Source organism: Fusarium oxysporum, chromosome I (assembly GCF_013085055.1).
Source record: "Fusarium oxysporum Fo47 chromosome I, complete sequence".
Taxonomy (NCBI): Eukaryota; Fungi; Ascomycota; class Sordariomycetes; order Hypocreales; family Nectriaceae; genus Fusarium; species Fusarium oxysporum.
Window position 1 is genome coordinate 5299362 of NC_072840.1, and position 25731 is coordinate 5325092.

At 49.5% G+C, this 25731-nt stretch overlaps 8 protein-coding genes across 8 annotated transcripts; 4 read left to right on the forward strand and 4 right to left on the reverse strand.

The window, feature by feature from the left end:
- Positions 1-2001: 2001 nt before the first annotated feature.
- On the reverse strand, positions 2002-3828 carry FOBCDRAFT_8445 (ubiquitin-binding protein CUE5). The gene is made up of 4 exons (XM_031194548.3): positions 3658-3828; positions 3245-3578; positions 2688-3191; positions 2002-2637 (listed from the first exon to the last, which is right to left on the reverse strand). Exons 1-4 carry the CDS (start codon positions 3676-3678, stop codon positions 2246-2248), a joined length of 1251 nt encoding a protein of 416 aa, XP_031029286.2. The 5' UTR covers positions 3679-3828; the 3' UTR covers positions 2002-2245.
- A 178-nt stretch (positions 3829-4006) lies between these two features.
- FOBCDRAFT_174817 (P-loop containing nucleoside triphosphate hydrolase protein) lies at positions 4007-6586 on the forward strand. Its single transcript, XM_031194550.3, has 2 exons — positions 4007-4360; positions 4408-6586. Exons 1-2 carry the CDS (start codon positions 4139-4141, stop codon positions 6208-6210), a joined length of 2025 nt encoding a protein of 674 aa, XP_031029288.2. The 5' UTR covers positions 4007-4138; the 3' UTR covers positions 6211-6586.
- Positions 6587-9112: 2526 nt separating this feature from the next.
- FOBCDRAFT_124314 (uncharacterized protein) lies at positions 9113-11416 on the forward strand (the record flags this gene model as incomplete). The annotated part of the gene is made up of 3 exons (XM_031194551.2): positions 9113-9315; positions 9396-11120; positions 11173-11416. The coding sequence occupies 3 exons, from the start codon at positions 9113-9115 to the stop codon at positions 11414-11416; spliced, it is 2172 nt and encodes a 723-aa protein (XP_031029289.2).
- Positions 11417-14494: 3078 nt separating this feature from the next.
- On the forward strand, positions 14495-16207 carry FOBCDRAFT_8465 (uncharacterized protein). The gene has a single exon (XM_054702959.2). The coding sequence runs from the start codon at positions 14662-14664 to the stop codon at positions 16036-16038; it is 1377 nt and encodes a 458-aa protein (XP_054558934.1). The 5' UTR covers positions 14495-14661; the 3' UTR covers positions 16039-16207.
- An 828-nt stretch (positions 16208-17035) lies between these two features.
- FOBCDRAFT_314693 (uncharacterized protein) lies at positions 17036-19861 on the reverse strand. Its single transcript, XM_031194561.3, has 2 exons — positions 19050-19861; positions 17036-18958 (listed from the first exon to the last, which is right to left on the reverse strand). Exons 1-2 carry the CDS (start codon positions 19486-19488, stop codon positions 17346-17348), a joined length of 2052 nt encoding a protein of 683 aa, XP_031029299.3. The 5' UTR covers positions 19489-19861; the 3' UTR covers positions 17036-17345.
- Positions 19862-21397: 1536 nt separating this feature from the next.
- FOBCDRAFT_267991 (DASH complex subunit Dad2-domain-containing protein) lies at positions 21398-21928 on the reverse strand (the record flags this gene model as incomplete). The annotated part of the gene is made up of 3 exons (XM_031194564.2): positions 21398-21555; positions 21606-21665; positions 21715-21928. 3 exons carry the CDS (start codon positions 21926-21928, stop codon positions 21398-21400), a joined length of 432 nt encoding a protein of 143 aa, XP_031029302.1.
- Positions 21929-22134: 206 nt separating this feature from the next.
- Positions 22135-24552, forward strand: FOBCDRAFT_174826 (uncharacterized protein). The gene is made up of 3 exons (XM_031194565.3): positions 22135-22282; positions 22349-22778; positions 22826-24552. The coding sequence occupies exons 1-3, from the start codon at positions 22234-22236 to the stop codon at positions 24381-24383; spliced, it is 2037 nt and encodes a 678-aa protein (XP_031029303.2). The 5' UTR covers positions 22135-22233; the 3' UTR covers positions 24384-24552.
- FOBCDRAFT_213244 (retromer subunit VPS29) lies at positions 24553-25670 on the reverse strand. The gene is made up of 3 exons (XM_031194566.3): positions 25420-25670; positions 24952-25362; positions 24553-24899 (listed from the first exon to the last, which is right to left on the reverse strand). The coding sequence occupies exons 1-3, from the start codon at positions 25486-25488 to the stop codon at positions 24771-24773; spliced, it is 609 nt and encodes a 202-aa protein (XP_031029304.2). The 5' UTR covers positions 25489-25670; the 3' UTR covers positions 24553-24770.
- Positions 25671-25731: the final 61 nt, after the last annotated feature.

Here is a 25731-nt window from a genome sequence, read left to right on the forward strand (position 1 = left end):
AGCAAGGAACGGGGTCTTTGAGAAGCTCCATAAAGATGCACATGAAAGATGAGCCAGGCATTGAAGGTGCATGTCAAAGTCAGACCAAGATCAGCTCAGCCCAGGCAGAGTTGTTGAAGAGCCCCGGTGGAGTGTGAGTTGAGACCCTGTGGATGCGTCCCGTTTCTTCACAGCAACGCAAGCAACCACTTGTTTTCCAAGTAATTCCACTTCTCTTTTCCTCTCTTGCACAAGCTTGTCATGTATAGAGTGGCACACACACGATAAACGCCCGGTTTCTTCAGGGTCTTTGCTTGGGCCTTGACCCATCACCCGACAGCCCGGTTATCCTTAGACGACGTCCGAGATCGACTCCTGTAGGGCACGTGGGGGGGTGGTACCTTGACCAAGTCTATGCCATCACTTTGGTTGGGCCAGCAGCGTGATAAAGGGCGTGAAGTGCTGACGAAAAAAACGCTCGCGAATAGCGTGTCCTCCAAGTGTGTGTATATAGAAACCAGATGCAGTTTATGGGTAAGGGTTCGATAGAATTATGAGAGTGAAGGGTAAGGCAGGGTTGAATCGGATTGGATTGGATACGATTGGAGATCCTCACTCACCAAAAGCCGAGGCACTTGCTCTCAAAGACTCAGTTGATAAAGCACAGACCGATAGTCAAATCAGTAGTATTCCTTGAATGTTCCAGGCCAGTTAAAGGACCTTGTTCGTTATGTGTCGAGCCTTGAAGGGAGCAGAATCCACTGAGACGAGGCTGGCCTGGCTCAGGTTGTTGAGTCCGGTAAGTTGACTGAAGTTGACGTGACGTGGATCCGAGGCGTGTTCAAAAACGGCAAGTGATTTTAACAACAACAATTTCTTCTTTCCAATAGTGAGACCTTCAATTGTAATTGGTAAGAAAGAACTTCAGAATATAACCAACGTCGCGGTGATGGTGTTTTTTTTATTATGTCAAAAGACAAACTTGATGGGAACCGAAAAACTGCCCCTCTATGGATGCTCTAAGGTGAAGGAAAGCACAGGCTCAGCACAGTGAGTGGCTCTTGCAACGAGACGGTCAACCAAAATGGTAGCCATTCACCAAAAAGAAGCGGGGACATGTAATGACATAGACTGTCTATAGCGCTGGACTCCCTAGGTCTAAGCAGCAAATGACCTCGTGCCTTGAATAGTTCTCTTTTTACTTGCTCATTCTCCTCTTTCTCGACTCGATCACGACTCTCATGGTCCCACGACGTTACCAGCATGGCGGGGCAATTCAAAAGTTCAAGTCATGACTTGTTCCGCCCAGCTAGTCCCCTAACAAAGCACCACTACTGTACGCCTATTCGGAAGATACACCACTATCAAGCATAAGGTCCCGAACAAGCATCCGCTAATCTCAAGCCGTCCGTTGAACGATCCGCACATCCAATGACCATCCCGTATCCGACCCCGTGCTCGAGCGACAGGCGGTCCGGCTCACAGCTCCGGGCCATATCTCCATCTTTAGCTGTGCGATGCAATGCAATGCACGAGCCTGTCTCCTGCGCATCGCAACGGAGCCTGTCGGGTGTTTCTCCGCGCGTACTTCTTCCACTTACGTTACAGTAATGATTCTAATGACCTGCCTTGTTTCCATTGGTAAAGCCGAGACGGAACGTCATGGAGCAAGGGGTCTCAAGAGGCTCCAGACTCAAGAGCGACTGACTGTACAGCTCCTAGGAAATTTCTTATGTCATTTTCCCCGTCTCAGCTCCATCACCATAAGAACTTGCACGACTCGAGGCACGTCTCCGTTTCCTAGTTCATGAGTAAGGAATGAATAATTCTTCAGGCTTGGTCTATGCCTGTCACTGTTGACATTGGTTGGCCGCACACAAACATCCACTATGCGAGAGCTCTTATCGTCGTATGTCCTATGGAACTGGATGTGCTATGCAAGCCAAGAAACGAACACCGAGTCCGCACCGACGTCTCATGATATCGTTACTCTAGAAGGGTCGCGGGTCATGATGCGCAATGTGGAAGGACAGCAGAGTGTGCAAAAACCAGGAAAAGAAAGGCTACTATATGCTACCTTCTGAACCGTCGTGAAATACGATACGGAGCTATAACCAGAAACAGACCACCCATGTTTGCTATGACAGCGAGAGTGGCACCAAAATCTTCGACTATGCTGCTCTCATGACTCTCAACTACGTCTTCATGACTTCCATCCTCTTCCAAGATCAGACTGTACGACTGGTCTATGTCAATCTGCTACCATCTAGTTCTTCTTTGCCTCCGTGTCTTTAGACTCGCTCAGGTTATCAGCCATGGCCTCAGCAGTAGCCTTCTTCAAGCGCTCACTGTCATCAGTCTTATCGTCCTTGATCTTCTGATGTGTTTCCCTCTCATCTTCACTGTCTCCGAGACTAAAGGGGTCGTTCTCTGCGATAGGGCTTGGCTCAACCGCCGACATGGGCTGCCACTTGCTTCCCCTTGTGCCACTCGCGGGAGCTGCATCCTTGGGTGGCACTCTAGGTGAAGAGTCGTACATATTGATTTCTTCAGTCTCCTCCTTGAAACCAACTCGTCGGCCGTTGCTGGGCTTGGGTGAAGCTGATGGGGGAGGGGGCTTATACATGCCAGTATTGGCCATGGGTCGGCTCACAGGCGCTGCAAGTTGTCAACATTTGCTTCAACACAATCCAGGTATCAGTACTCACTTCCATCAGAAGAAAACTTCATGCCAGCGAAATCATCGCTGAGGACTTGAGGATCCGCATCATATCGGTCATAATCACCGCTTCGCCTGCTGGACTCTCCGGGACGACGGAAGGGCTCTCCTTGTCGTTGCGTCTGCTCTTCACTCTCATCAAAGTTCTCCTCGATCTTCTTCTTGATGTTTGTAATCCATCCGTTGACCTTTTCCTGTGTCTCGAAGAATCCCTTGCGTAGGTTTTCGCGAATAACAGGGAGGTCATCGTCAATGAAGCTGTGCTCACGGTCGTCACCCCATTCATCCTGACCTCGCTGACCCTGTCTTTGACCTCGGTTGGCAGTGCGCGACTCGTAGGCACCAACATTATCGTAGTGTTCTGCAAGCTGGCGTGCATATAGCTCGTCTGCCTCCAATTGCGACATCTGGGATCGGTTCTGAGGCCTAGGGGGTTGAGGCGGGGGGACTTCGTCGGCGGGTTCGTTTTGCGCAGCATCAGGATCGGTCATCTCTATACGTACATCAGTTTATCGTGCCCTCTAGTAAGAGTCTGTGTAAGCGTACCCAGCAAAGCATGGAACGCTGGCTCAACGCGACCACCGCTAGCTCTCAATACAGCCTTGATGACACTCAGCTCTACGCTAGGGAATGCTTCCTTGAGTATAGTCTCATTCTTTTGCGCTTCGGAAACAGGTCGGGGAGGCTTAGGAGGCGCTGTCTCGTTCGTGGGTGATGGTGCCTGAGCCTGAGCCTGAGTCTGGGTGGTAGTGGTGTTGGTCGCAGCAGCGGGTGTAGTGTTGCTATCGAGAACGCCAGATTCCTGAACATCATCGTCGTCAAGATCAAGGGGTCGCGCAGTAGTAGGCGACTCAGGTCCACTCTCGGCGGTGGCCTTGTTCTAGCAGGAGAAGTCATGTTAGCAGAAATCATCTAACATCAGCCATCCAAGACAGTTCTCGAAAGGAGTAGTAGTATACCGTTTCTCCAGGGGCTGACATCCTGATCGCACTTGTCGTTGGTATGATTTAGTTTCAGTCTGAAGTTATCACGAGTTCGCAGTCGAGATTTGATTAGAAGTCGGTTGAAAGATGGGCAATATCCAGGGAAATTGGGGATTTCGCTTCAGCCTGGCCTTGCTTGTGATATTAAAGATGAGGCGCGAGGGGTCAATCAGCCTACACGAAGCTGATGACGTTGACCCACTCGCCACAATGCATTCTTAGTGGGAAGGGTGCTCTGATTGGCTGTAGCTCTGACAGCAGTATCAAGTGTAGGGTAACTTTCATGCGTCTCATGAAGCTTGACTTTAAACATAAAGCTTCATGCAAAATGAGTCGTGTTCAAACAAGCTGAGTTTTATGCGCACATAGAGGGAAAAACATACGGGTGATGTGAGAGACTCTGCGTTGTTCTTAAAAAGGGTCATAAATCTATTGAATTTGTTTGACCAAGTCCAAAATGGCAGACCTGGATTTAGATGCAGCTTTTATCCCAGCTCTCCATAAGCCAGCAGCTCTACTCCCCATCGCGAAACATCGCGAGAGCCTTCTTTATCTGATTGAAAAATACCCAGTCACTATTGTCATAGGCCAAACTGGTTCTGGAAAAACAACACAAATACCTCAATTCCTAGAACGAGCAGGATGGTGTTCAGATGGAAAGATCATTGGCGTCACTCAGGTAAGTAAACACAAAACCATGTCACCACAGAAACTAACGTTTCCCAGCCTCGTCGTGTCGCGGCAACCACAGTTGCGGTGCGAGTCGCCGAAGAAGTTGGCTGTGAGCTTGGCAAAGAAGTCGGATACTCAATTCGATTCGAGGATGTGACCTCGGCATCAACAAAGATAAAGTTTCTCACAGATGGCCTCCTCATCAGAGAAGCTCTCGTCGACCCATTGCTGACGCGTTACTCGGTTATCATGGTTGACGAGGCACATGAGAGGTCTATCAGCACTGATGTCTTATTGGGTCTCCTAAAGAAGATTCGCCGAAAGCGACCCGAGTTGCGTATCATCATCAGCAGTGCTACTCTTCAAGCTAAGGAGTTCTTGGAATTCTTCACAAGAAGCAGTGATGATCAGCCAAACAAAACAGACAAAAATGATGAAATCGGGACCATCGTCAGTCTCGAAGGGAGAACTTATCCAATAGACATACTCTACTTGGAGTCACCGGCAGAGAACTATGTTGAGAAAGCAATTGACGTGGTCTTTGATATTCATACCCAAGAAGGCGAAGGAGATATCCTAGTTTTCTTGACTGGCCGAGAGGAAATCGACAATGCGATACAAGCAGTCAGCGAGCGCATGCTTGATCTTGGCTCAAAACACGGGCCCCTGATGCCATTGCCATTATATGCTGGCTTGTCTACCGAACAGCAGATGTACGTGTTTGACAAGCCGCCAGAGGGCACCCGAAAGGTTGTCTTCTCTACGAATATCGCTGAAGCATCAGTCACAATCGATGGAATTGTATTCGTGGTGGATAGTGGATTCGTCAAACTAAGAGCATATGACCCAAGGACTGGCATAGAGTCACTCACTGCTGTAGCATTATCGAAAGCGGCAGCGTCCCAACGTGCCGGAAGAGCTGGCCGAACAAAACCTGGAAAATGCTTCCGGCTTTACACGGAGCAGAGTTACCAGTCGCTGCCGGATGCCAATGTCCCTGAGCTTCAGAGGTCGAACTTGGCACCTGTAGTCCTGCAACTCAAGGCTTTAGGAATAGACAATATCGTGCGGTTCGATTTTCTATCTCCGCCACCATCTGAACTCATGGAAAAGGCTCTTGAGTTGCTCTATGCTCTAGGAGCTTTGGATGAGTATGCCAAGCTCACTCGACCTATGGGCTCAAGGATGGCCGAGTTGGCCGTTGAGCCTATGATGGCGAAAACCCTACTAGCGGCACCGTCCTTTGGATGCCTCAGCGAAGTGCTTACAATCGCGGCAATGACCAGTCTCGGAGGCAGTGTATGGTTCTCTCACGAAGGCGAGAAAAAGAAGATGGAGACATCACGCAGAAAGTTCGCCGTGGATGAGGGCGACCACTTGACTCTTCTTAACGCCTACCAAGCCTTTGTTACAAAGGGACGAAAAGAAGCAAAGTTCTGTCATGAAAACAACCTCAACTTCAAGTCCATGAGTCGAGCAGTCAGTATCAGAGCTCAACTAAAACGGTATCTCGAGCGATTCAGCATTAATATAGACGAGACGCTCGCTGGACAAGCATCACCGGAGGCGAACGTCAAAAAAGCAGAACAGATCCGCCGTTGTCTTACATCGGGCTACTTTGCCCACGCAGCAAGGATGCAACCAGACGGAACGTTTCGCAACGTCGAGGGCAACATGGTTCTTCACGCACATCCAAGTTCACTAATGTTCAACCGCAAAGCGGATTGGGTCATATTCCATGAAGCAATGGAGACGGGTAGCAAGATATTCATCCGGGATGTCACCAAGATCGAGAAAGGATGGCTCTTGGAATATGCGCCAGAATTTTACCAAATCACGACAGATCGGAGAGGATGAGGGGTCGATATGAAGGGAGATGGGGCCATCGATATATGAAACTGCCAGGTCGGGGATAACTAGGATGGTATATGAATGGCGGTTTCAAAGCTTCGGGATCAAGGATAGCAATATTGGTTAAGGTGTGAGGCATTTCCCCACAGTGAAAATATCATTTGCTTGATTTATAAAGTGAGATGACATGACTGGAGGAAGCCTTGGCTGGTCAAGGGAGTCCTTGATTCCGACATAAACTGCTATGGATACCCATGGATGTTAAGCTGTTAGCCTGCCTGTCAAACACTGACCGCCATTGGATCAGACGAATCCCCAATATTGATGTTTTCGTATGGTAATAGCCTGGATGACGGTGAACGGGCCGAAGGCAAGGCAAAACAGAGTTCAAAACAATCCGCAGTATTTGCAACATGTGAAGGTGACAGTGGTGATAGCCTCGTCTCTCCGATGAAAGGGAGCTTGATCGTCCTGACTAATAATGGTGAACGGCTCAACTACCTAATAATAAACCATCCGGCTTCCCCGGCGGATCTATATGATATGCCGTGAGATGGCTCGCGGCGGAAGTCACCAAATCAAAATTACAAGCTCCATATTGACGTAGGCGAGCGATTGGTAATTCCTGCAAAATTGAGCCATTTCAAGATTTTTTCTCTTAATGTTTGTGCGTCCGTACGTAGGCAAGCTGAGTACTAATAATAAGCCAGCAGGACATGAGAGACGGAGATGAGGGCAATATGCATATCTCAGCACTAGACAGCGCATAGTGGGTGAGGGTTAAAATTATGACCCACGATAAGCCAAGATTCTAATGCAAGAATTCTGATGTGGGAACGATTCAGTTTTTGTGACACCGGCGATATGCATCTTGATATGAGGGAGTTGGCGATCTCGAGCAGCCACTTGGGGTTAGTTTGAAAGCCAGGGGTTGAAACCTGGAAACAGACGGTGTGATTGATATCAAGTTGGACTGTGTTTGCAAGGCGAGAAGTGTTTTTCGCTTTCATTTCAGGTGGCTTGTCTTGTCTTGTCTTGCCCAGGATGTCAGTCTCATCCAGTTGACCGGTAACGGGAGAGAACAATACGTTCCCGGATTGTTACTGACACTGTCTTGAATGACTTCGTCCAAGACCATCTAGACCGTCAATAGATAGAGGACCGTATCTATTGAACTCTCACAACCGCGTACCTGCAGCAGCCACTTCAGTTGACATGATATGGCCCCTGACGCCACTGCGGATAGGCGGGGAGGCTCTCTCCCCCTTTATTTACTTTCCTCTTCGGGGCTTGGTCTTGTCAGAGCAGAGCTGTTCCATGGCGTCCGTTGGCTGGTTTTGGTCCCGGGCCTCCACATGATTGCCGGGGTTAGCATGGCTGCCGCTCGCGTGCCTTGCATGAAGCGCTCATAACTTAATGCATTCTTTGTGATTTTACTGGTCAGGGGTTGATTGTGCATCTGGGTTATGCGAGATTGTACCTGGTTGTGCACCCACAGGCGCATGCTGATGCTTCCTTTTGGGCTTTGATGCTCGATGTGACTGGTGGTTATTATGCGGGCGCTAACGGGGTGGCAAGGCAAAAAGAGACTTTTTGGAAATTAAACGTTTGATAACTGAGTTTCTGTTCATTGATTGATTTTCGGATTGCTCTGCTTGAGAGAGTTGGTTGTTGATTGTTGTTTGTGGGAATGCGGTCAATGCCTCACTCACCAGAAGCAATCGACCAAATAATGAGCTTGTGCACTGAACATCGTACAGGGCTTCCATGACGAGATTCTTTTTTCTGCTCTAACCAAGGCCTCGTTGCAAACCCTTCCCATGGGATCCAGTAGGATGTCCACCTTAATTTCTCTTGGAGAAGACCTTGGAAGGGGTCTGGAAGTGAGCAAGGGTTTGACCACCAATCCAATGGTTCAACCTGGTGTCACTCCATCTCGCTCCGTCTGTATCCCCTGATTGGGATATCGTTTAAGAGCTATGCTAACTAAAGCAAGGCTCATTCATTGTCTGGGATGGACGGGACCTGACCTGATCCATGAATGGTCATTACCCCCCTGGCCTGGTTGTCTGGGCCTGTGTTGGGCGGCCCCTCAGGCATTAGTCCGCTGTGAGAACAGTGAGTCTTGTCGCTGTAGCAGGACATCTCAGCCCCTAGAATGACACTCCAGGTACCGGCTTTCGAGGCTGTCCTTGGTGGAGGTTCCAGTCCCAGTTCCATTACTCCTGTGCCTCTCCCGTCGTGCTCCACTCCTACACCTCCACTCACTCGCTAACCTCCTCCTCCTCTTTACCTACTCTCCTTCTCTCGTCCATTCGTCGTTTCTTTCTTTCGTTCTCCAACTGTTCATCGGTCGACGACGACAGCATCATATCGTTCTGCATTTCTGCCAAAGCTGCCTGCCAGCGGGCTCGTCACTCTTTTATAAAAAACTGCTTAATCTAGAGTCTTGTTTACACCAGGCTCGAGTCATTCGTTTCGTTACGGTCTATTGTTTTAATGACCTAGTCCCTCTTTACACAACAACAAACATCACAGCCGCTCGCTCAATCGCTTTTGCTCGCTGGCTTTTGGCTTTTTCCAGTCTTGTTCTTCTCGAGATTACGGTGCCCAACATCTGCTTTGACGCTTCTCGCGATACTTGGACGAAAACGATTTCAGATTCATTCGATTACCGCATCAAATTGGAGACGATAATACTCGACGCGTGCCAGCCGTCTACCGACATTGTCAATCGCACTACAGCTTAATGGTTATGACAGTTGTGCTTGGAGTTTAATATTCGACAATTCTTAATATTCTCACGCCCATTTCACTTTCTCGCGGAGGAAATCACACTTGACGATCAACATCTCTTTGTTTGTTTGGAAGCTTTGATTGAGTATATGCGCTAGCATACAAGGCCAACATGGGGATCGCTCATTACGAAGGTGCTCGCCTTCGACCTCGCACCAACATTGAAGATGTCTCTTCAGCTTCCCAGAATGGAGTCGCATCGTCTTCCTCGATCTTTCGCCGACTCGTCACCCGAGAGAACTGCCAAGACACGGACAGTTGTGCAGCAGCCAGCGCCAACACGAACTTGGTAGTTCCCATCGTTGTCGCTATTGTGTATGCTACCAACTACGCCTTTGTTTTTTCGATTTCGGATGGTCAACTGGATCGCGGTATGCTGACCATGTTATGTGTAGGGTTCCTATCGTTCTGATCGCAATCTTCTTATACTACCTCCACCGTAAGAACATGAAGAGGCAGATGCTTGAGGATGCGAATGATCCTCACAAGAGCCTGGACTTTGGCCTCGACGGTGGCGGCGGAAAGAAGTCTGCCCGCCGAAGTCTCTTTATGGGAGGGGGTGAGAAGGGCCTCAACCATAAACCTAGTCAGCTCTCGATGGACATGAACCTCTCTTCGCCCTACCTGCTGCCACCCGGCCTGCAGGAGTCGCGAGAGTCGCTCAACTCGTTGGCTAAGTCTTTGGGAAATGATAACCAGGACCCTTACCAGTATGTCGCGACCATCACGCAAAGCGAGACCGGCTCATTGCGGTCCTTTAATCCCAAGGATTCCCTCTCGCACAATACTAAATTCAGTAGTCCTCGTAACTCTGGCAAGCCTGGTAGCATGAAGATGCCCCCATCTCGCATGAACTCCCTGCCTGAGACGCCTGTTTCTGCCACCGACTCCAAGGTCGATCCTTTCGGCACTCCCAAGGCGCCTGCGCCAACTCACCAGCCAAACTCTCACTTCGACGAGAAGGATGGATTCCAGCCTACTGCAATCATTCCTGAGATTGGAGTGGTTTCCGATTTTGATGAGAAGCGTGATGGCGCCTCCGTACAGCCACCTCCCGCAGTGAGGAGCAAGACTCCCGAGTTTGAGTTGCCCAACTTCTCCTCGGAGCCCGCCAACGATTTCCCTCTACCTCCTGCCAGGGAGCATGAGGCCACTGGTCTGGGTTTGAACTTCTCTCTTCCTCAGCCTAAATCCCCAACTGTGACTTCCCCTGATGCTCCCAAGTCCGCTCCTCTCCCTCACGACCGCCAAAGTGATGGTTCCAACTATCAGTCCTACACCCCCGCGGCTGACATTTCAAGTTACTACGAAGACCATGAGGACGATTCCCGTGGTCGCACCATGCAACGTACCTCATTCGTGGAGGATACACCTCAGTACCAAGGCCTAGGAGTTCCCCAGCAGGATAACAAGAGACTCTCAGTCGGATTCCGTCCCCTTCCTCCGGATGAGATCACAGAGTCTGAGGACCCCGAATACCGTGCCAACCGTATCCGTTCTTTCTACAAGGAGTATTTCGAGGATACCAAGGAGGCACCCCCGCCTATGCCCCCCATGCCCCCAATAGCTCAGGGCAGAGCCGGCCCTCAGTATTACGAGGATGTTGACCAAGGCTATATGATGGGCGGTGATCAAGCTTACTTTGATCCTGAGACAAATGCCTTCGTCATGCCCTACGCCCAGCCCGTCACTCGCCGTGCCATGACACCTCCCCCAGCTGGCCGCCGCCCTGGTCCTGGTCGTCCCGGACCTCGTCCTCGTGGTCCCAACGGTTCTATTGGTGGTATGAGCTACCAGAGCGGACCTGGAGGACGTTCCCGCGCTGGTTCTGCTCTTGGCCCTCGACCTGATTCTTCAGCCTCAGCGCGAATCCGACAACCCCCCAGGAAGAGACTTCCACCACCCGCACCCTTGACCACTCTTCCAACTCCCTCCAAGCTCAAGGATGATAACATCGCTCTCATCAACGCTGCTGACTTTGCTCCTCCCAACACCATCCGTGACACTGCAGCTGGTCGCTCTCAAAGTCCCTTCGGCGAGCGACGACCTTACTCCCCCTCTGTTCCTGCTGCTCAGACTCTTGTCTCGCCTTTCGAGGAGCTGACTGCTCTACCCAGCCCGTAAGTTTTACGCCACTACGCAATCAGATAAACTTTAGCTAATGTGCAACAGCCATCTTCTCCGCAAATCCAGCACATTCACTGGACTTGACTTCGCACCTCCCAAGAGATTCAAGGATTCCGACAACATGAGCGACGCTGGAAGCATCAGGAGTAACCGCAGCGGCATGTCTCAGGCTCAGCTTGGTGCCATCCGCGGCGGAGCTGGACGTGTAAGTCGCCTGCCTGGCGACCAAGTGTTCACCCAACAAGCGCTGCAAGATACATTGAAGCCTTCATGGGGAATTCGACCTTGATAAAAGGTAGCGCATCAACTCATTCAGTGGATTGGTCTATGCATGGGCTGCCACTGACTTGTCAAAAAACTTTCTTAGCGTTGTCTTTTTGACATTGCATTACACAGCGTGCGCCGGTCTTGGTCAACTTCATACATTTCTTCACTTCAAGGGCGTATTTTAGGGTCATGATGTCTTGCGATATTTTCTTTCACACTGGGAACCTGCAGGCTTGCATATTATAGAAGGTCTTTGGAAACCACACGACAAACTAGATGACGACTGCCGGCTCGGACAACGTACGTTCGGCCGTTGTATATAGGTCAATTGGATCTGGCGTTGATCACTTCAACATGGCCATCTTGTTTCTACCATTCTACTACTTATTTGGAACTGGATGAGAAAGTATTGTGAGATGCGTGAATTTGTCCATGTATAGATTATGACGATCTGAGTCTAGGTAACTAGTTCGTGAAAGTCCCAAAGGGCAGCTCGAATGATATGTGTCTCCTGTTGGGTCACTAGGCGCGCCAGTATCGCACCACCGATGCTCCCGTATTAAGTGAACTTAGTTATGATATTTATGGAATATCACTCAAGCAAGGCATAACACGATTGGCAGATCTAAAAGAAGAGTTTGATATCGTGGATACCCAAGATCAGCGGTGTCTGTCGAATCAAGGCTTTGTTCCTGGGGGCGATACGACGACACGCGATCAAGTTACTATTTTTGGTCAAAGCTGTGCTTTAGTCGCTGCGGAGGCCAACGCCACCGGGGCAGAGCGAACAAAGAACTAAGCTGCGATGAGAGGATACTGAAGCTCCCAGTAGCAATTGGTAGATATTATTAACGAATTCGTTGATTTGTTTGTATGTAAAATGGCCTACCAAGTTGACGTTCAATCGCTGAGTCAAATTGCCTAGGTCATAGAAGAATGAGGATTCCTGTAGGAGGCTAGAGGGCTGATTTAAGTCACGCGTACGCAGCGTCTTAGACCAGATTCCCTCTCTATCCTCTTCCAATATCAAAATAGAGAAACGTGGATGTCTCAGATTTGACATTCCAATTTGTAGAGAAGCTTTCAAGCCTTCCCTCCACGTGAGCGTTGGTCTTTGTTAAGAGCCAGCGTCGCATCGCATCGACTCTTCAGGACATGGCTCCGAGATTACAACAGAGCAGAGCATATAATCCGTCCGTTAAGACTGAGGCACGTGAGGACGCAAGATATCACTTTTGAGACCTTCAGCCGAGGAGATTTGATCAGATCAGATAGGAAAGTAGAGTCTAGATTGTGCCCGATGAGTGCAGACGTACATCAGAATGACATTCCATTGCTGCAGGTTGAGATTAAAGGGTTCCGGCACGCTATAGAAATACTTGAATGCCAACCAACATGTGATCTTACTAACGATTAACCCCTCGAATTGGCTCAAAAGAGAAGAGTAATGTCTGCGAGGTATTTAATAAAGTTTATTGAGAGGCCTCTTGGAATCTGTCAGTGGAACTAGAGATGAAGGGATTAATTACTTGGCTTCATCATCATGACGTGTTGAGCCATGTGGTGAAACGACAATCAATCTTGATGGGGTCTTAAAGACTTTTTTCTTCTTCTTCTTCAACAGACAGGTTCATATAATTGTTCTTGTATTATGAGTCTTACAGCTGTTGGTGGTGGTCGACGTCTTGTGGGTTGAGTCTTTACATTTGGATGCGCTGCAGGGGAAATTAAAGCCCCTCGTGCCGATGCAAGGGAGACGGAACGTTAGTTATATGTCTAGAAATTAAATGTCAACAAACAAATAATTGTGTATATCACAATATTGTACAAGTAACTCTGAATGATTGAATCTTGACCTCTAACGTTTTCAGGTCTCGTCGCTCCATTGATCGTCCCGAAGCCAACACAACCCAAACAGTCACTGCCTCGCTGGGTGGCTCGTATATCGTCTTGGGGGTCCCCATGCCAAGAGACCCCGGCTAAAAGACAAATCGAGAGAAATGGCGATACCTAATTAGCTGGGTGAATGTGGCTGAGGAATATAATCGTCTTCCATTAGACTTTTGAGTAGAAAATGGCTGTGTCTAAAGGCCCGATGCTGATTCAACGACTATCGCGTGGCACATTTTTTCCTTCTGCCTTTGCTGTTTCTTTCTCTCTTTCATATTACACACGTACAATACGTTTTGTCTTGTCGTTTGTTGATCTTGACTCTTCCTGCCCCAAGACGAGTGGACCTGGATGGCGTATACGCCTCCCGAAAGCAAACCGGCACCCGTTTTCCCTTTATTTTTAGTCGCCGTTCTCAAAAGTGAGAAATAAAATTTTAGGCTAAACTAACGGTCGATGAAAAGTTGAAGTTGAGTTTGAGTTGCAATTCAATTAAGCTTTTGTATAGCAGGCACAAACTCTGTTAGGTACGTTGCTCCTGTTACGTTACGTCAAATCCAATCTCAAGCCCGATCAACAAGAAAGAGCCTTGGAAGAAGGCGAAAAAAGAACTGGATCTTTTGCTCAGGCCCTCCTCCAAGTCCATGGCAGCCCTGCCCTGGAAGTTTAGGTTCATGGCCCCAGGCTCAGGTCCCGGCCAGTGGTCGACCCAGTAAAGGCCTCCACCCCGAACTGACCTCCAGCGGCCGCTAGTACCTTTTAGTTGGGCTCTTTGCTGCCCGTGTCGTCTGTGTTTTCTGTCTCAGTCTCACCCCCGACCTTCCAAATCCAATCACTCACCCAACCCAGCCCAGCTCGGCCCAGTTCTAGCCAACCTCATTCTCGGTCTCATTCTCGCCTTTCATCTTAATCTTCGCTTCTCCTCTACTTCACTTCTTCTCATACATCACCAGGTCAATTTCGAAATATCGCTTAATCACTCTCGACGCGTCTTCCTTAGCGAATAACCTCGTTACTCCTTATTCTCAAACGGATCGACGGTCGGTCAACAGTTCCACAGGTACGCCGTGTCACGATACATTGCATCCAATCCGATGCAATTGTCCCTGCTGCTCGTTATTCACTATCAATCCTTCAATCCAATTCTCCCTCGACGATCCCCATACAAGTCAATTTGAGGTCCCAGTTTGGATGAAACTTGTCGCCAATATTGTCTCCCATCATTCCGACGTTATCACGTCTAATCCATCAATGACCCCCTTGTGTTGATTGACTTGATTCGTTGCTGCACCATCTCCCTTGCTACACGTTCTCACTATTCTTGACCACATTCTGAATACCCTCAATTCTCAATGCGATTCTTGCCTTGTCGCTAACATGATTCTCGATCATAGACAACTCCCCGTCGTGAGCACGCTAGACTTAGCCATGTCCACGCCGGGTCAGGGCACTCAGCCCACAGAGGCGTCGGCTCCTAACCCATCCTCTGTCGACAATAACAGCAACGCCAACCAACCTTCGTCTCCTGCTGAGAACTCATCACCAGCACAGCCCGCAACTTCGAACCCAGCCTCAAATAACAGTCCTTCGGCCACGCAGCCGAGCCCATCCGCCGACGAAACACAACCAGCGACTAATGATGCGAGCCAAGCATCCGATAACGCCAGTGCCTCTGAAACAGCTGCACCTGCGCCAACATCGGATAATGCATCGCCTTCTTCCGGCGACCCCTCGCCCTCACCGACGAGCTCCAGCAGGTCTACTCAAGCAAACCCAACTACAGAGGCGGCAGACGCATCCTCAACCGATGACAGCAATGATCAACAGAGCACTACGGAAAATAACGAGGCGTCTGCCACTGAAATTACTACATCTGAGGTTTTGTCGACTATTGTCACCGTAACGGGTAGTCAGGGACCTGAAACGAGTATTGTTTTGGTTACCGCGATTCGTACACAGAGAGTTACCGCTACCGAGGCCTCCGCTTCCGCCACCAGTACTGACGATGCTGATGCCATCGGTGGTAGTGGCAGCGGAAATGGAGGTGGTGGTCTGAGCCAGAAGAGCAAAGTTGCTATCGGCGTTGCTGTGCCAATTGCTGCGATTGCCATCCTTGCGCTCCTCGGTTTATTCTGGTGGAAGAAGCGCAAAACTCGACGACAAGCCGAAGAGGAGCGACGAAAGGAAGTTGAGGATTATGCCTACAACCCCAACGCCGACCCCACGATCCCTGCAGTTGGAATGGCAGATGGTGGCTATGAGATGCGGGAAGATGGCTCTTCCGGTTACCGTGGCTGGGGCAACACTACCCTTGGCTCTACTGGCCGCAAGGCTTCCACTACTCTGTCTGGTGGTGTCACTGGAGCCTACTCAGATATTACTTCGCCTACTCGAGGCAACATGTCAGACGGTCGCTCTGGCGAGCCTCTTATGGATGGTTCACACTCGCCAGAGGGCGAAATTCTCGGAGCAATGGGCCCGTCTGCTGCCAACAACCGCGGCGCAGATGTACATCGTGGACCATCCAACGCTTCCTCCTCTTACAGTGCTGCTGGCCGATCCGATGCTTCGGACCCCATGGGAGTACCATATGGCGCTGGTAACGGGTACTACGACCAATACTCACAGAACCCCTATAGCGACAACGGGCCACAACAGGCAGTTATTCGCGATAACCCGGCACGACGAAACACACGCATTGAGAACCCGTCTCACTACCCACAGCAGAGCGCGGGTATTTCACAAAACTTTTAAACTCTCACTTGATCCTCCGTGCTACCGAATTCGGTCACCACGACCTTTCCTATGTCTCTAGAAAGATACCCACGCCTTTCGATAACTCTCGCTAGGAGGTGGAATATGCACTCGAATGGCGTTTCACACTTCCGGCATCTCCTTTATTTCACCAATCACCTACGTTGAATAGGTTGCAACTTAATCACTCACTTTTTCCGGATCTCTGAGTCTCATCCGGGGATCCTTTTCCTTTTTGATTACCACATCTTCAAAACGGAGTATTTCTGGTTCTTTTTCTTTCTTCCTATCTCGCTTCAAAGGGCACCAACGACAGGGTGGCACCCCTTGGATATGTTTACATCATGAGGTGGAATCTGTACATATGAGGAACGATGGAGTTATCTTGCCCTCTGTCTGGGATGATTGAAAGGGCAATTATTATTCGCCTGGTAATATTTGGGTTAAGAGGAGGTGTAAAAAAGTTATGTCCAAGTTGAATAGTGGTGGATGGTGTGTCAGATGAGTTGTTTAAGGGGATTTGGTGTGGTCTTCTAGAAGTCAGCGGTTGAACAATGTTGAAACGTGGATTTATAGAGGTATATAGCAAGCGAATTGATGAAATGCTAAATGTTATGTAACAGTACTTGTACGACCAGTTGTTCACGGCGTGATGCAAGTGACGCCAGTTCTGAGCCTCAAACTGCCAATCATCTACATCTCCATACCTCTTGTCTCTTTGTTTGAAAATACCTAGTGTATAACTATAGAACCGTACGTGTTTGACATGGGCGTCACAGAGAAGGAACTTGGGGTTTTATTGAGGCATTCGAGAGAAAAGCAAGGCTTGTTCCTGAGATACAAGTGAGCTTCCCTGATGCCAATGCTGGTCGACAGATACCTCAAGTGGCCGGCCTCCCAGTTCTTGTACGGATGCTAACGCCTATCAAGCCAATACTAATCAGTCTATATGGCACTCTTTGGATGAGGGAAACGAAAAGACATGCAAAACAATTCTGTGATTTTATGATCTGATGATAGTCTCTGAAACTACGTTTTGCAGCAGCGTACAGCGGTACAATCTCTGGCTGCGTGAATGTTCTCTGGTACGCCAATGTCCTTCGAAACCAACGGGCAAACGCCTAAAGATAGAAACCTTCGAAGCAACAATATCGCAATAACAAAAGTGCACATAACCAGTGCTATAACTCCAAGCCTTCCAAACTCCAGGCTTAAGGCAAATAATTAGGGAGTAAGAAATGCCTCTACTCCACGAGAAAAGGCCTTTGCAAAATGTGAGACCAAGCACTTGCCTGTCTTCAAAACGATCAGTGTCCCTTTAGGGACTCCAGCATGGCCAACTCCTTACGTCGTTTCTTCTCTGCCCATTCCCTGCTCGCAATTCTAGAGCGCTCCGCAGCCTGCTCGCGAGCAAGGCGTGTTGCTTCTTCACGTTCGCGCCTCTCACGCTCCCTGTCTCGTGTGAAGCTTGTGTTGTCTCGCTGAAAAATCTCCTTCCCACGAAGTCTCAGTTGATAAGCCTCTTCTGCAGTGAGTGTAGTTCGCTTTCCACCGCCGCTTCCTGTAGAAGTTGAGGTGGCCCGGCTAAGATCTTCTCGTGATGTAGCAGTGGAAAGGCGACCTCGACTCTGGGTAATCGGAGCCTCTGACATGGTGGGTGGTCTTGGGCCCTGCATTGACATCCGCTTTACTTTTGTTGAGGTTGATGTCTTAGTTGCCTCGTCTTGCGGGAGCTTGCCTTGTCGAGCAAGACTGGTAATCGTTTCTCGCGGAATGCTACCTGGCATTAAACTATGACGCACAGGCCTCGCTTTGAACTCCCGCTTCTTTTGTTCCTCTTCTTCTTGTGCCTTGAGCCGGGCCTCACGCTCCTCACGCTTACGGCGAGAGATCGCCTCCCCCGGAAGCTCGAAGTTCGGCTTGGTAAGTGGTTTACTAGACTTTGGTCTCGGAGGAGGCGCATAAGCTTTCTGAGCCTCAGCCTGTTGGGCTCGACGAGCCTCGCGCTGTTCCTTCAGGCGTCGAGAGACAGCCTCACCAGGAAGCTCAAAGTTGGGGACAGTAGGAGGCTTCGTAGACTTGACAGGCGCCTTCAATGGTGCGGATTGAGAGTTGGTCAGCTTTCCGCGTGCAGTCTGTGGTTTCAAATTTGGCATATTGTCAGAGTCGTCCTGCTTCTTGTCTCTAAATACCAGAGAGGTTGATCGTCGAAGAGGGAGCTGTGGTCTCTCAGTCTGCTTGATACGGACTGTGGAAGACATGCCGATGACTGATGCTCTCTTCGAAACGGTCGGCTTCTTACCCGTGGAGGGTGGCTCGAGATGTTTATTACTGGGCGCAGTATTCTCAGGCACGGGAATGCGTTGTGGTTGGGTGAAAGCCTTAATGGCTTCGAGCTCATCCTCAAGTTTATCAAGTTCCTCGAAAGAGTCCTCGATTCGAGGCACCGAGAAGGATCCGGTCCTAGAGGAGCCTGCGTAACTACTGCCTCTCTCACTAATCAAAGTAAGAGAGGGCGAAACAGGCTCTACTGTCTCGATGACCTCGGGAATCTTAAGTGGGACATTTTGATGAAGCTCATATGCTGGAGGCGGAGGCAATGCCATCTTAACTTGAGAAGGATCAAATCCCAAAGCCAGATACTCCTCAGCAATCAATGGTGTGGCTAGAAGATTGAAGACGTCAGCTTCGGAATTGCCGGCGGGGTTCGGACGGCGTGACAGCAAAGTGCAGCCATGAACCGCGATCTCGACGTCGTGGCGATCGTTCTCACTGTCGTCGGAAGAGCCGTGGTCCTTGGCGGTACTTGCTGGCACTGGAAACGCCAGAAGCCATTCAAACTGACCTGCTAGATGACTCTCAAAGTTGTGTCCGATTTGAGGCTCTGCATCCAACAACGGGTGTGAATTGACAGTGGTTCCTTTTTGAGCAGTGTTAGCAGATTGTACAAATAGCGAAGGAAATTTGCAAGCTGTGACTTGGAGTCATGATGAAAGACGTAAGAAACGAACCTGGAGAGCGTAACTTGTGTGAAATTAAGGATGAAAGCCCACTGGGCGCAGTATCAGAGTCGCTGGATTCAATTGATTCTTCAGGAACCGCATCGAGGAGTTCGAAGCTGTCAGAATCAATGAGTGAGCGCCGTGGCCCTCGAGATGGGTTCGTCTTTGTCGGCAGCTTGATAGGACCAGTCTTCAAGTACAATTGCTGGTTTTGGTTGTTCTCCCTTCGAGACGAGTTCCAAGCGAGACTCTTGTTATGAACTTGATCAGCTGGAAGCTCTTGAAGAATCCCTCGAGATGACGGAGAGGGAGAGGGGATCGAAGAGGGACGTGTATCAGAATTGGGCTCGATGAAATTAACATCCTGGCTGGCCTCGGGCCCTGGAGAGGCCAGGGCCTCGTTAGTGGCACGGTGGACTTGGGGTTGATGACCCATGATAGTAGCCATGGGTGCGGATATGGATATGGATGGCCTCTGAACAATGAGCCTCTTGGATGGAGTTCTCGATGGAGCCGAGGGAGACCCCTAGGCTAATAGCGAGGCTCGAAAGCCAGGGCTGGGCTGTGAGAGGCTCTTGAGAGACAATGATTAGAGATTGAGGCGCCACCAGGTGTTCAAATTCCAGGGAATATTAGCTAGGGACCTGAGCGCAATTTCACGAGTAGCAGGGATAATAGTATGTATCAAGGTGACGGCCAACAGCGGGGCCTTGTCTGAGTGTGATACTGTAGAGGCCAATGTGATGTGATGTGATCAAAATTGATGAAACCGGGAACGACCAAAATATCTAGCAATGGTGAATGGGGAGAGATGCTGCTGCTGATGTTGATGATGGGGAGGGGAAGGGGAAGAAAGCTTGTAAGTTAGGCAACGTCAATAAAAACAACAACAATAAGAGCCACGGCAACCGCAAACCTGCATATTGCCATCCTACTACAGTCTTTCGCACTTACAGGCTATGCCTTCTATTAATTACCTTCGTCAGGCATTTCGAATAAATCTCTTTACTCGTACAAATTGAGCAGCCAAACGCCATCTGAACTCTATCCATAACTGTAACCTTCATAAATCAATTGTCGAGTCATGTCTATCATTTCACAATTTCAACGGCTTTGTCTCCACGAACTCAAAGTCGCGTCTCATTGGACGACTTATAAGATGACTGCCCCAGAGCGGGAGTCCCACTGTGCAGCTCATACATACATAAGTTCCAGGTGGGTTATAATCACTTCAGCTCCAGATGTGTCTAAATAGAATCATCATCTCGGTACTGCGTCTAGCCTATTAGACAGTTAAATATAGGTAAACCCGCTGATTAGGACAGCCAACACCTAAACTTTATCAAGTCTTTGGAATCTTGGAGTCCATACCAAGCCTCCCGCGTTCTGGACCATCATTCTCTGGATTCTTGGGCTCTTATCTCGTTGCCTAGGGTATTGACATGAGTTTATGAGATCCACTTCTGCTGCATATGCAGTTCCAAATGACAAACACAAGTAAATATCCACAATTATACTATCATATGATAATTGCTGTAAAAGTTTCACATGAGGGCTCAAATTAAGCCAGTAAACTCGCAATGGATACGTAATTATTCTTTGTCCTGACTAGAAAGTCCAGAGGAGGTTTGAGGAATTAGTCATGGAAGACGACATGAAGTATATAGCCACCTGTATCGTCGCTCCATACCAATGCTGAGAACTACACCGACTAGCTATCCTCTAGGAGCTACTGTAGCAAGAGATTCATAAACTAAAATACACTTGGATTTCTCGATCGACCTGCGATGGCTTCATTAGATCGTCCTCGAATCGAAACCACTTCTGTTGCCTCTTTTCAGCCAGACTTGGGATCAGTGAACCAGCGTTGACAGGTGAATGCATACCCCCTCCTCAAGGATCACCCCAAGTTCCCCCAGCATCCTAGTGCCTTTGGCTTGGGAACTTATCACCAGAGACGGGAAATCTAGGTGTCTTCTGAAAACAAGCCTGATTTCTGTGTGTCAATCTTATCCTTCATGATGAACACTCATTCATCCGGAAGCCCCCTCCCAGACATGAGTTCACCCGTTCTATAGATCCCGGGTGGCAGTCAAGGCATCATCTTATCATCGGGGCGTGATCGCAGAATACTGTGCTGAGGATAGTTGGGAACTGCAAGTGATTGCTGCTGCCTGGCTCAAGGATGCCAATATCCAAAATCAACCTCGTGGAGGTGGCAAGGAGCTTGCGGTGTCTATCAAATAGACGTTGCCTGTAGCATATCCCCAGAGAAGCACCCATGAATCGCAAGGCACCCTTACAGACTGCCGGAAAATATGTCGAAATTCGTAAGTTTTGACCATGATCAAGTCTGTTCATGACTCTTCTTCCTCGGCTGCGGCTTCTGCAGCTTCTGCCTGGGCTTGCAGAGCTGGTGCATGCTCTGTTGGAATTCGGACTAGAGTTTGAGGCAAAGGCCCTGTTGAATCTTCCGATGCGTTTGTAGGATCGGCTGCCGTCTTGGCCAATTTAGCTATTGGAAAGTTAGACAAAATCAACAGCCATAAACTTTTGAGAACCTACAAGAAGCCATGCTGATGGCACGTAGCACATTATGCCAGTTTCCAACAACGGCTGCAATTGCTACTGAGAGTCAGTCTAAGCACTGAACAACTTCACATAGGATCATTACCCTCTGTTCCATCGGAAAGAGTCGAGAGTTTCTGTTCCAAAGCTTCCATTTGTGTTGCGACCGCTGCGCTGAGCTCTCGAAGCTCTTTGAGGTTTTCGAGCTCGGCCTTTTTCTCCTCGATTCGCGCTAATAATGCTGGTGACTGTCCACTCGATGAAGCCGACGCGCTCGGTGCGCGCATATGCGAGGAAATCGGTCGCGTTGGATATGACATGGTCGTATTTAAGGCGTGTCACCAAACTTGGAATAATTCGCGACGTCTTTAGCAGTAAAGTCGAACACTGCGTTTCCGTCACGATGGTGGGGTTCAACGTGGGGAGTTCCGTCACTAGGGCAACCGGTAACCAAGCGCTATGACAAAAACAGTTACGACAGTAAATAGATGCAACCAAAAATTCCCTTTTTCAGACCGACACCCAACAACACTCTGTGACTTGTGCGAGAGCATATCAGCAACGTCCCTACTAACTCCACAGGAAGCCTTTGCTCACATTGTCACGATCCATCGCATTATGAGCTATGGCTAGACTGAACGAACCCCCCGTGTCTACGGACAGTCTCGAAACGCGTATGTTCCAACATCTAGAACTCCTATGAGTAACATGACGCGAGCTGACCATGTCTTGTGATCTAGTTCGAAAGAAGCTTCTACGTCAGAACCGCGATCTTGCAAAATCAAACAACATACGTGCCCTCCGCATCCGAGAACTCGAGAATGACTGCGCCTGTATGCTATCAGAGAACCTGGAGCTGAGAGGCCGTATCATAGAGCTAGAGAAAGAGCTTGAGGATAACGACACTCGACGAATTGCTGATCATGCACTTGCTATCAAGGCAAAGCTGGAGTCCCAACTTACAGAATGGGGTACCCTTCTTGCTGGTCTTGGTCTTGAGCCGCCTATGAAGCGGCACTCTCCACGACCAAGAAAGTCAACAAAGCCCAGGGTGAGCTTCAGCTCAGCTCGACCCAGTCCTTCACAGCGACGCCTTAGAGATATGGCCCGTGAAATTGAGGAACTGGGACATATTTCAGAAACCAAGTCCTACCCGAGACAGTCCATGAAGTAAGTCATCCCATCCAGACAAATAGAAGCTCTCTAACATTATACAGCCAAGAACAAATCTTAGCGCTGCGGTCAGAGGCCGACAACGATGATATGGCCGACACATCTCAGTCACCAGATATTGGACCTCCTCCCGTCTCCCATTTTATCGAGGAGGAAGAGGAGCCAGTCAAGATTGACTCACCAACTCGCTCACGCCCTTCACCAACAACTACACCAGCACCCGTACAAGAAAGTCCCACAAGGAAACTCGCACCACCCGAAAAGCTCACATCACCTCAGACCACCAAGACCTTACCGAGATCACCCTCGCCCGAAAAGAAGCAACACGCGAAGATCACTAAACCTGAGGAAACGGAGCCAGTCAAGGCAAAGCCCTTCGCAACCAGATCAATCGAGACTAAGGTGCAGGAAATCGTTGATGAAACCCCAGTACCTCAACCTCAACCAGTCAAGGTCGGATCAAAACGAAAGCTCGCCGCTCGAGATGATATGGTTACGAGCAGATCCCAGAGGGCGAACAACGAAAACGAGCCCCCACGAAACACTATTGACAAGCCTTCAATCCGTGAGAAGGCTGGAGGTCGAACATTGAAAGAACTAAGCAATATGAGAAAGGATGCTCGTGAAAAGGCGAGTGCGACAGGCACAAGGAAGCCCCTTGCAGCCAAGAGCACCAACGACGATTTGACCTCGCCGAAGAAGATTTCCAAACCAGTTGTGACCGATGAAGTCGCTGCAGCCAAAGCGGATCTCATGAGATCAACGGCTTCTCAAGAGCGGCCTAAGTCCAGATCCAAGACCTTGGCTCCTATCACCATCGAAACTGCCCTCGAGCCTCCTACAGCCCCTGAAGTTGTAGAGGTGCCATGCGGACTCACAACACCTTTCACAGACCCAGCCCTTCTCTCGCCCAACTCGCCAGATACTGCCGCATCCCAGGAACCTGGACGAGGAGGAACACCTCCACCTGGCGACGTCAATGCGAGCAGAGAACCAGCAAGGCCCAGCCGGCGAAATAGGACCGCAGTCAGCTATGCAGAGCCTAACCTTAGAGACAAGATGCGTCGGCCCACCAAGGAGATGCTCGACGCTGTTGCTGGAGAAGGCAAATATGCTCGGAGGTCTAGTGTAGCTGAGCCAGCCCCAGATACAGCCAGAACGAAGCGTGAGAGCAGTGCTGAAGAGTCATGGAAGAATCTGCCCAATGCCAACGCCACCAACATAGAAAACGAGCCTGGTAGCATTCCCGCTAGCCCTCTGGCTGGCAAAGGATCATCTCCTGAGGTCCCTAAACCTATAACTATACGTGGCGGAAGACGCACCTCTATGATGATTCAAGACATTGTTGCCGGCAGCGAAACCTCACACGAAGATGGAGAAGCCAAGGAGGAGACGACTTCTGACACTACTGGTGTCAGCGAAGTTGATGTTTATGAATTCACACCCTCATCACCACAAAATGACGAAGAAGTTCCTGCCGAGATCAAGAAGAAGGTCACTGCTCGTCGGCCCTCGCGGCGTGTCTCTTCAGCGGTTCACGCTGAGGATGGCGCTGGAGCTAGGGAGCGCGCTTCATCTAGGCGAAGGAGTATGATGCTGTAATGATGCATATTGCGATAGCGGGAGTTCGGTAGAGCATTTGGGCGTTTTTCTCATTTGTTGTTCTTGTTTTTCAAAAGGAGTATGTTGCTTGTCGGCGCTGATACTGCTTCGCTGGATCATACAGACTGGTCACATGCCCAAGATACCTCTACAAAGCGATGGATAATGGTGTTGATTTTTGTCAATATTTGTATTTACAGTTTTAATGTCTTTATTGGACACACACAAAACCCAATTGGTCAACATTCGGCAGTTCGTCTTGCCAATTGATGCTTTGTTGGATATGAAAGTCCCATCTCGTGGTCTTCCAGAGTGTGACTGGGTATAAATTCTGCTGCTGATCTTGAATACGTCGCTGAATGTAAACTCCCCCTATCTATGTGAATTTTATGATGACCCTCCCGCTGAAGGCTCAACTGGTTTTGTGTATGTAACCTTCTCAACCGCCACGTTCTCATTGCCCTTGTCGTCCTTTCGTAATTGGTAGACGTATAGGGTGAGTGAAATGCCTTGGACCTAGGGTAGTCAGTAAACAAACTCAAACACAGACAGTTTGTAAAGCACATACATCCATCAAACAGAAGCTTGGTGTAGGCTCTTCGCTTTCCAGTCCCGATCCCTCTATAAATGCGCCAGTCGCACTTCCGGGATTTACAAAGAACTTGTCCATATACTCGAAGGCATCAAAGCGGTGAGTGCCACTCCAGCACAGAACATCCACATCCAATTTGTTCGCCTCAGCCAGAAGAAGGTCAGGCTCATTAGAGACAAGTGTGAAGCCCTCTAGAAATCCGATTCGAAGGCTTCCGTGGGTGACAACCTGTGTCAATGGCAGGGAAGTGGCCTCGACGTCATAGCGGCCTTTTACGATCTTCAGATCGGGGGAGACGGATCGCAAGTACTCGTACGTGTGCTTATCGGTCAAGTTTCCGAGGCAAAGCGTCTGGCTGATCTTTCCGGGAGAGAGGAGCTTCTTGAACTACAGATACAGAGACGCTGTTAGCGATGCGCGCGACCTTGGAAGCACCGCGCGTACCTTGGTGGGAATATCGAGCGCCCGATCCGGGATATGGAGGTCTCCTATGACAAGAATGAGGAAAGCCATGATGTTTCTCTAAAGATGGAAGAGAAATTGAGGCTATAGACGTATTTGCGATTGAGGAACGAGAGGCGCGAGCTGCTAACACCTTACTCAAGGTCAGCTCCGAGGGGCACAGCTACAGCCCAGTACGTAGGCGCTCGGATACAGCGGTAGGCTGACGCCACATCTTCATAACGGGGAGGATGCCAGATGTGGCTTAGCTTCCACTAAGGGAGTCCACATCAAATCCTTATCGGTTCAGCGGGG

What these genes read in the sequence shown, in the direction of transcription:
- FOBCDRAFT_8445 (XM_031194548.3), bottom strand. Translation starts at nt 3,678, where the DNA reads ATGTCAGCCCCTGGAGAAACG. An exon ending in TGTCAGCCCCTGGAGAAACG is followed by an intron (nt 3,579 to 3,657) that starts GTATACTACTAC and finishes TTCTCCTGCTAG; the next exon opens with AACAAGGCCACCGCCGAGAG. An exon ending in GAAGTTTTCTTCTGATGGAA is followed by an intron (nt 2,638 to 2,687) that starts GTGAGTACTGAT and finishes GACAACTTGCAG; the next exon opens with CGCCTGTGAGCCGACCCATG.
- FOBCDRAFT_174817 (XM_031194550.3), top strand. Translation starts at nt 4,139, where the DNA reads ATGGCAGACCTGGATTTAGATGCAGCTTTTATCCCAGCTCTCCATAAG. An exon ending in AGATCATTGGCGTCACTCAG is followed by an intron (nt 4,361 to 4,407) that starts GTAAGTAAACAC and finishes AACGTTTCCCAG; the next exon opens with CCTCGTCGTGTCGCGGCAAC.
- FOBCDRAFT_8465 (XM_054702959.2), top strand. Translation starts at nt 14,662, where the DNA reads ATGATTCTCGATCATAGACAACTCCCCGTCGTGAGCACGCTAGACTTA.
- FOBCDRAFT_314693 (XM_031194561.3), bottom strand. Translation starts at nt 19,488, where the DNA reads ATGGCTACTATCATGGGTCATCAACCCCAAGTCCACCGTGCCACTAAC. An exon ending in ACACAAGTTACGCTCTCCAG is followed by an intron (nt 18,959 to 19,049) that starts GTTCGTTTCTTA and finishes CTGCTCAAAAAG; the next exon opens with GAACCACTGTCAATTCACAC.
- FOBCDRAFT_174826 (XM_031194565.3), top strand. Translation starts at nt 22,234, where the DNA reads ATGGCTAGACTGAACGAACCCCCCGTGTCTACGGACAGTCTCGAAACG. An exon ending in TACGGACAGTCTCGAAACGC is followed by an intron (nt 22,283 to 22,348) that starts GTATGTTCCAAC and finishes CTTGTGATCTAG; the next exon opens with TTCGAAAGAAGCTTCTACGT. An exon ending in TACCCGAGACAGTCCATGAA is followed by an intron (nt 22,779 to 22,825) that starts GTAAGTCATCCC and finishes AACATTATACAG; the next exon opens with CCAAGAACAAATCTTAGCGC.
- FOBCDRAFT_213244 (XM_031194566.3), bottom strand. Translation starts at nt 25,488, where the DNA reads ATGGCTTTCCTCATTCTTGTCATAGGAGACCTCCATATCCCGGATCGG. An exon ending in CGCTCGATATTCCCACCAAG is followed by an intron (nt 25,363 to 25,419) that starts GTACGCGCGGTG and finishes CTGTATCTGTAG; the next exon opens with TTCAAGAAGCTCCTCTCTCC. An exon ending in CAAGCTTCTGTTTGATGGAT is followed by an intron (nt 24,900 to 24,951) that starts GTATGTGCTTTA and finishes TGACTACCCTAG; the next exon opens with GTCCAAGGCATTTCACTCAC.